Source organism: Neolamprologus brichardi, chromosome 9 (genome assembly GCF_056152115.1).
Source record: "Neolamprologus brichardi isolate AB-2024 chromosome 9, ASM5615211v1, whole genome shotgun sequence".
NCBI classification, from domain to species: Eukaryota; Metazoa; Chordata; class Actinopteri; order Cichliformes; family Cichlidae; genus Neolamprologus; species Neolamprologus brichardi.
Genome location: NC_142112.1, coordinates 1,763,881 through 1,772,819, shown reverse-complemented (window position 1 = coordinate 1,772,819; position 8,939 = coordinate 1,763,881). Strand labels below are relative to the sequence as shown.

Below are 8,939 nucleotides of genomic sequence, written 5' to 3'. Positions count from 1 at the left end.
AACATGGCAACCTTTAAAAAGTGAAAGGAGACAGAAAGACAGGTGAGAAAGAATAAAACTTGATCAACTCTTTGATGGCATTTTACACACAGTACTGGTACAGGATCTTTAATAATGTGGGAAAATACTGGCAAAATGAGCTGATCATTGATCAGTTTCATGATTGAAGTAGAAACAGGAGAGAGAGGGGAGAGAATGAGAGAAGAAGAGTTGACAGCGTAACAACAGAATAACTCCAGCTTTGTGTCCAGGACAAACTGTTCCTTTTCACCTCAATACGAATATTTTCTCTGAATACGAGACAATTCTGTTTTTTACGGGACGGTTGGAAACTCTAATAACTAACCTTATAAATAAAATAAGATAAAACAAGTTCAATATCAGTAACATCATAGCACCCGCCCAGCAGTATATAAACTCCATCATGCTAGCTAGTACGCAGTACGAGTTATTGTAACTGACTGTAAAAAGTCAGCACAATGAAAATAAACTCCACCTAAACTTGGTTTATATCTGACCAGATAGACTGCAGGTCATTCTTACCTGAAGTTCAGTTCACCGCCTCGGGTCTCTGCTCCTCCTGCCTTTCCCTCATCCACCTGCCAGCGTGTTGCATCTGCTGGCCTCCACCACTTGCTAACGTTACTGAATCTGTGGAAGCTCCGCCATAGCACCACCAAACAACTGAGTTATTTTTACACATCTCCCACCATCTGGCCAATCCACCACCTTTGTGTTTCAGGGGTGTCAAACTCAATCGCACAGGGGGCCAAAACTCAAGGCTCACTTTAGGTCGCGGGCCAAACCAGATAAACATTTATTGAACACTAAAACAATGTTTTTTAAACATAAATATGAATAAAAACAGACAGGATTATTATTCCAGATTAAATAAACTTAAAAAAAACCTTTAACTTTAAATATTTTGCTCTTCATAAAAATATATCCTGTCAAAATTATGTAAGTTAGAAATATGAACATGCTGCCAAAACCCCAGAAAAAAATAAAGGAAGCAAACACAAGGTTGGAGCCGCATGTAGAGGAGCTGGGCGTTGCTGCAGGGGTGGAGCTAATAAACTGTGCAGGCCGTTCTGTGTCGTCCTTTCCCTGAGTGCATCATTACACTGCAGCTCCATCTGAATCTGCACAGGTGCAGCAAAGTCCGCTGACTTGGTTCAACATGACTGCAACAGGAAAGTGAGGCAGGCTGCACTGGTGCATTAGTGACAGCTTCACGTGAAACGCCTTCACCGCATCACACATGTCCATGAACTGACAGGTTTCCTTGATGAGCTCAAAAACTTTTAGGACTTTACCACACAGCGTTTCCTGGTGTGTGATGCAGTGATGTTAACTCACCGGTACATTTCTCCTGCATATTTACTCGCATCCTGCTGACTAGTCCGCTTTTTTCACCGCACAGCACCGGCGCTCCATCTGTTGTAAGTCCAACAAGTTTGTCCCAGGACAGTTTCACGTCGTTACACTTTGACATGCGTCTAAAAAATGTATTTTCCTGTCGTTGTGCATCGATTTAATGTCCAATATTTCCTCTCCACGGATGAAGATGGCCAGCTGTGCAATGTCCATCATGTCTGTACTTTCATCCACAGAGAGTATGCAATAAAGGTTTTGCTTCTTTCACACAACTGTGTTCTTAAATCAGAGGTAGTGATGTGCGATACCACTGAATTTCTTTCCTTTCCGATACCAAGTAATATTCAGGGTTCACAAAAACTTATTTTATTTATTGTGTCTCAAATTATAGTGTCGTAATGATTACAGGACATCAGTCAACCGTGTTCATGTCACTGAAATCTCCAGCTTCAGGTTCAGTGTAGCTCATTGGGCTTCATGGCCTCTTCTCTGAGACCTCCACACCACAGGACCAGAAGGATCAGCTAGTTTCAAACACCAGGTGCTGCCAGCTCACAGGAGGGGACTGGATTCATTCTGGACAGGTAGTTTAAACTCTCCGGCCAATAAAAATGGTTTAATCAAATATGCAGTGTTTACAAACAAAACACAGAGAAGGTGATTTATTAAAACAACACATGAACTTTCCTAGATTTCTGGTTTACGACCATTAGCCAATAAAGGAATATTGGCAGGTTTGAAAGCTTGTCTCAACGTCCCAACTGAGAAAAATAAACATTTAAACTTTGTTGCTAGATGAGGTTCAAATTACAGAGTCAGGTAGCTGTAAGCAAGCAAGCAGTTAAATTTAAGCACAAGTCAACAGATTTCATAGACACACAAGTGTATGACCTGTTGGACAAACTCTTCTACATCCAATCATCTTTTACGAGGTCAGATTCGTTTCTTTTTTCAGCATCACACAAGTTACAAAGAGCAGAAATGGGTAACAACAGTTTTTGAATATTTGCGACTCAAATATGAGCCAGAGTCCTTCAGGAAGTCCAGCGCCACCAGGCCACCTTCATACGGTCCCACACAGCTTCTAAAGAGTCAAAAGCAGGTCGCACGTCCAGGGTGGAGAACTGGTAGGTGTCCTTGTTGATTTCTCCATCGTAATAGTCGATGACGTAGCGCACCTCCTTCCCACAGCGGTCAACGATCCAGTCGTGACGGTCGAACGGCAGCTCGTAGCTGCAGAGAGACAAACTCAATTAGTCACCAGGATCTTCACCAGGAGGCTTCCATGCACCATGTTTGAATGGACCGCTGCATGGGCGGCTTCATTATAGCGGACCAGCAGACCCAACCGAGAAACATAACACACAGACAAAATTATTAAACGTGCATCAGGATGTTTCACTCTCACCCCATCCAGTGCCGGAGGCGCGCCCTGGGGGAGTACTCTTTAGCCTTCCCACCGAATCTCCTCAGAGTTGGTCCACATGGACATTCCCTATACGAGGTAAAAGGTTCATCAGTTAGGGCTCAGCTCTGTGACCAACAGGCAGCTCACTGCAAACGATCGCACTGACTCACTGAGCGTGCAGAGCCTCCCACTTCAGGATCTCCTGCCAGGCCTGCTCATTGTTCTGATTGTGGATTTTAATGATGTTGGTCATGTCACCTTTGCTGAGGTCATCATCTCGCCAGCGCCACCTGCAGCACAGGAACAAAGGAAACAGTCTTTAGCAGATATTTCTCCGTCACTGTGCTGCTGCAATATTTAAAGCTACCGATACGTGAAATCCAAGCATTTTTAAAAACACTGACTTTTAGGTTCAATGAGACACTAAATAGAAGTTCATAGTTTCCAACATCGTAGCCTGAAGTAGTCGTAACACCAGCCAACTGACCCCTTCCTCAGCATGGCGTTCCAGAACATCTGCTCCGACGGGTACACCCAGTTCTTCTCCGTGTCGTGACGTGGAATCGTGGACTCCTCTCTTCTGACAGAGAGTTCGAAGGGCTGGTCTGGAGCTGGCGTTTGGTTGGGAGGAGGCATCTGCGCGTGTGCAAAAAGATCAACTAATCATACAGTCTGAGCCACGACCTTAAAACATGGAAAAGATGTCAAGCATGGCAGCCATAAGTCCTCCAGGAGAGAGTGCAGCATACATGTGTTTCATACCTGTGGTCACGTGTTGAAACAACTGAAAAGCTTGCATAACAAAGCTGCTTCTCTTTTGCAACACTAACATGTTGTTGTCAGCTGGCTGAATACACAAGCACACAAACTGGAGCCACCGCAGACAACAACAGTGCGTAGCAGCGAACGAGGCCAGTGTATCAGAACTAAAACGACTTAAGGATCAGGCAACCGTAGCTGAAAACATAAAAGTTCTTTCTAAAGTAAAGCCTCTTTGCTCCGAGCTGCACAGGTACCATATTTGCTGGGTCGATGTCGCCCTTCGTGATTGCTGCAGCTCTCATGGGACACTCCACGAAGCTGTACGCCCGATCCTGGTGGGCCGGACCTGCAGGAGAACACGAGCGAGCCGCAGGTTTGATCATTTCATTAAAACCATCATCTGAACATAGAAATGTGTTGCAGTGCAGACAAGCCACAGGCTATCCTTTAGACTCTACCTTTTTCAGCCTGAGCTTGATGCATGGGGCATTGTGAAGGCGGAGATGCTAAGAAGAACACAAATACACAACCACAGTCAAGATATAATTCAACATCATTCAGTAAACTTGTACAGTTTATGATAACAGTGAAGAATGAGAGCTATATAACACCATGAAAGGCAGTTTTCTGTGGGAGTAAAACACCATCTGTGTGTACAGGACCTTCTCTCTGACACAAGCCGTTTCTTTTCTTAATTGCTCGAGTTAAGCGTGTCACAGTATACTAATATTTATGATAAACCTGTTATCTTCCTCATACAGTGGAAGAAATTCACTTTCCACGAACACTGAGTTAGGCTGTAAATACCTGAGCTCTGGAGTCAGGAAAGATCGCTCCATTTATTAACTGTTCTGCTGCAGCTTCTCTGCTTTCTAAGCATTCAGCCTGATGCTAGCTGCTCTGCCACAGCTTACAGCGGCTTGTCCATATTTCTTGAGTATTTGTTTTAAACTGTGCGATATGAAATCTATAGAGCTAGCAAACTAAACAGACAAATAATGGTGAATAAAAAGTGTTTTACATATTAACAGCCACTGTGATGCCTCTTTGGAGTGATTATCAGATTTTCCATTCCCGGCTTGTCGACATTCGTCAGAGTATTTTATAAATGTGCAGTTAGTAGCAATAAAAAATATCTGTTTCACAAACTGCATGCCGTCTTCACCTTGCACTTACAAAGGAGACTTTGGAAAAAGAAATCCCGCCCAGCATTTCACGCTGTGACATCCTGACTGTAATGAAACGACAGTACCTTTGACAGGCGGAGCTTCCTCCTGCACCGGGCAGCGCTGAGCAGAGACGGTGTTCATAGCCTCGGCTTTGACTACAGAGGGCTCTGCGGTGGACCAGGAGGATCCCATGTTAGCCTGTCTGACAGGGAAACAAATACAGGACATTAGGATTTAAACACGTGGACAAGAAAAAGATCATCAGAGAACCTCTGTGGACACTCAGCCGTAACACAGCTAGGCTCATGCTGTGATCAGTGGGCTGTGTTTATTTAAAACTGTGGTTATATCTCTAACTGACTGATGTCACCCTCGGTAACCTCAGGTTTAGCTGTAGTGTAGCTAACCGGGTCAAACTAGCCTCCGCCCGGTTATCCTAATATTACTAGCATCATGCTACAGCCCACTTCCACGCCTCATGTTCGAGTTATTCGGCTTTTCAACTAAGACAACAACACACAGTAAAACACAGCACGTAGGGTTGTGGCCCTAACGTTATCCAACACTAATGTTAGCGGACGTGTGGACTTAATTCAACAGCGTATTACGAACATATTCCGCTTTAGTTTGGTCACATAATGACCAGCAGGTTAAATCACTAACCTGTAACCGGCAGCGCGGCGGTGTTTCGGAGCGTTTCAATGTCAACGTGCAGGACAAAGTACGTTGCACAAGCAGTTGTGCTCAGCGCGTGCTGTACGTATGCCGACAGCGTCACGACGCTTTGCTCAGGATGTTGAAAGACGTGACCCGGAAGTTACTGCGGGATTTTTTTTTCCTCGTTGAACGCACTTCAAACATTACAGAAGTCAATGTCGGTTAAAAACGCAGGCTGGGGTTGAGTCACCAGAAGAGTTGCTTTTATATTATCGGACTGTTGTATAGTTTTAAAATATTGTCTGGCTTCATTCATAAAGCATTGAAAAGACGGTTTTGCATTAGAAAATTTGGATTCATGTCTTTGAAATTTAACCAGTTAAATGAGTAAATTAATGAAATAAAATTCGTTTTGTCTATTGGTAATCAAAGAAGCCAGATAATATTTTTTCATAACACAGAGAGAAGTCAGAATAGATAAAAGAAACAACAAAAGTACAAAAATAAGCAGCACAAAGATAAGTGTGAACTATCTTCTTTCTGACGGCTACAAAATGAACAGTGGACATCAGTCTTTTTTATATTATACAAGAAAAGTTCGGGTGGGGTAAAAACGATGAATGATTGGCCCCATCTTATCTTAATGACCTTGTAGTACCATATCACCCTATTAGAGCACTTCGCTCTCGCTCTGCAGGCCTACTTGTTGTTCCTAGAGTATTTAAAAGTAGAATGGGAGGCAGAGCCTTCAGTTTTCAGGCCCCTCTTCTGTGGAACCAGCTTCCAGTTTGGATTCAGGAGACAGACACTATCTCTACTTTCAAGATTAGGCTTCAAACTTTCCTTTTTGCTAAAGCATATAGTTAGGGCTGGACCAGGTGACCCTGAATCCTCCCTTAGTTATGCTGCAATAGACGTAGGCTGCCGGGGGATTCCCATGATGCATTGAGTTTTTCCTTTCCAGTCACCTTTCTCACTCACTATGTGTTAACAGACCTCTCTGTATTGAATCATATCTGTTATTAACCTCTGTCTCTCTTCCACAGCATGTCTTTATCCTGTCTTCCTTCTCTCACCCCAACCAATCACAGCAGATGGCCCCGCCCCTCCCTGAGCCTGGTTCTGCCGGAGGTTTCTTCCTGTTAAAAGGGAGTTTTTCCTTCCCACTGTCGCCAAAGTGCATGCTCATAGGGGGTCATATGATTGTTGGGTTTTTCTCTGTATCTATGAAGCGCCTTGAGGCGACTTTTGTTGTGATTTGGCGCTATATAAATAAAATTGAATTGAATTGAATTTTAAAAGATGTTTGCTTTACTTTGTTGGTTAACAGAGATTTCAATGGTAAGGTCAAAATTTTCTTCCACTCCAGCTCCCAGTTTATTCCAGTAAGCAACGGCCATTGGGACACCAGTTCTGTCTTTCTAATAAAAGAGTTCTTATGTCACGGTTGTTTTTCCTCTTTAAAGTGAAAACAGATCTGGTAACAGCAGGATCCAGTTGTAGAGGGGTCAGATCATTAACAACAGAATTTCTGTACAGTCTTAAAACACCAGCAGGGATAGCATCATACACGATGGCATATTCCTTTGGTGGAACAGGAAGACCATATATACTCAAAAATTCAGAGTAAGAAATTATACCTAAATTTGGATTAAGAAGTTGCAAAACAAGACGAATCCCGTGAATAAACCAGTCGCCTAAAAATAAAGACTTGTGTTTGTATAAAATGTCTCTGTTGTTCCAAATATCATATCTGTGTGGAGAAAAGTTGTTTATAAAGCAGCGACTGTTTCTGTTTATTAAATTAGGACAGTTTTAAGGAGATTTTATAAATGTTGTAGTTACAAAGTAACACAAGGTTAACAACACCATTGTTTTCACCAAATTGATGTTGTGTTCCTGAGAAATTGTTTGATCCAGTTTATTTTAAACACACTGTTTATTGTAGAAAAGTCAAGTTTACGGCACCATGTTGGTTTGAGTTTGATACAACTGATCTCTTAGTATAATCTATTCTATTCTTCCATATAAAGTTATAAAGGAGTCTGTCAATATCCACCAGGGTTTCTTTATTTACATCAAGAGACAAAGAGACAAAGCTCCATCGAGATAATCCCTCCACTCTGGTGATAAAACTCTGGAGACAAGTATTTAGTTTATCTTGTGTTTTATGCAAAATTGGAATAAAATTAAGTGAACATCTAGAGGACTGATTTTTATTATTGATGATGCCAAGGTAAGTGATGGAAAAAAAACAGGATTTGTTTTCGTTCTTAGCAAGCTAGAGCCATTCAGGCATCCCTACAATGCAGCGTAATAAACGTTTTCTGCACTTAAAAACACATTCATGGACTGAGCCTGAGCTCTGTATATGGCTTATTCAGTGAGTTGCACTACGGTGGCAGTAAAGATGACAAGTTTACAGTTTTACTACTCTTTAATTTCAGTGCCTCCATCTTCGATTGCTAACTCGGAGTATCCGGTCGTTAAGTGATGACGTGAGGAATCCTACTTGCGGTCCTAAAGTAGTCTGCGTTTAAAATGGCTTTTGTGTTGTTAACATGTTTAATGTTTGTATTTTCTTCTATTTAATCTCAAACAGCTCCTAAAACAGTCAGTGATCACTGTTGACCTCCCTCTGCTTTTATTACCGCTAATCATTTATTTAAGCTCAGTTATTAAAACCTTAGGATGTAGCTACAGCCCAGCCCATGCAGCAGTATATGAATGACTAACCTCGTATTGTGGATGGATTATCTCAGTTGTTCTCCTGGCTGAAGTTTGGTCCTTTTACAGCATCCTGCCATGCGATTACATTTGTTCCTGACCACCGAGAACACTCACGTTAACTTTTATCGAGTGGAAAAAAAGTTAGCTTGTTTATGCTATGCTAACATAGCTGTGTCGCTAGTGGTCACGTAGCACATCATTATATACCAGCTAGCCAAACTTCAGTAACCCTACAAACGTCACTGCTGTTTAGTTTTCTGTCTTCATTTATGTTGGAAGTGATAACAGAGCTGTACGTTTGAATTTGTTTCCAAAACCCCGCAGTCAGGACATGCTATATTGTATTTAGCTAGCGAGCTAACTTCCTGCTAACTTCTAACTCCGTTAAATGTCATAAATTCCGTTTTCATGGATGCCTGGATGTTAAACTCAGTTGTTACACCTGGTAGAGCAGAACGCTGATCATTTTATTAAAGATGAAAGACTTTAGACAGTTTTTCAACTCTCAGTAATGCCATAGTGATGTTTGATATATGGACCTGCAGCGGAGTTTAGGCCCAGACACGGCTAGTGACGTCAGACTGAACGACCGGATATTGGTCTGCACTGACTTTCCATTACAAACCTAGAGGTGCTGACTATTATATTAATCTTTTTTTAAATCTAGAGAAAACCTATGTGTCATTATAAGCTGCCTTCTAACATTCAGAGATTTACATGATCTGATTCACGGTGTATAGTGAGCTTCATACACTTAAGCATAAATAGTTGTGTCTGAAATCATCTTTTAATACAAACATTATGTACAACATCATTATTGAACAAACATTGTTGAA

General features: G+C 42.0%; 1 protein-coding gene across 2 annotated transcripts; it reads right to left on the bottom strand.

Annotated features, from left to right (window-relative positions):
- Positions 1 to 1,727: 1,727 nt before the first annotated feature.
- Positions 1,728 to 5,494, bottom strand: hccsb (holocytochrome c synthase b). 2 transcript variants are annotated; one of them, XM_087845806.1, is made up of 8 exons: positions 5,380 to 5,494; positions 4,800 to 4,918; positions 4,006 to 4,053; positions 3,802 to 3,893; positions 3,273 to 3,421; positions 2,956 to 3,075; positions 2,786 to 2,872; positions 1,728 to 2,610 (listed from the first exon to the last, which is right to left on the bottom strand). In XM_087845806.1, the coding sequence occupies exons 2-8, from the start codon at positions 4,906 to 4,908 to the stop codon at positions 2,412 to 2,414; spliced, it is 804 nt and encodes a 267-aa protein (XP_087701932.1). In that variant the 5' UTR covers positions 4,909 to 4,918; positions 5,380 to 5,494; the 3' UTR covers positions 1,728 to 2,411. The 2 variants fall into 2 exon arrangements, with proteins under 2 accessions (XP_087701932.1, XP_087701933.1); XM_087845807.1 differs by having other exon boundaries at positions 4,800 to 4,914.
- Positions 5,495 to 8,939: the final 3,445 nt, after the last annotated feature.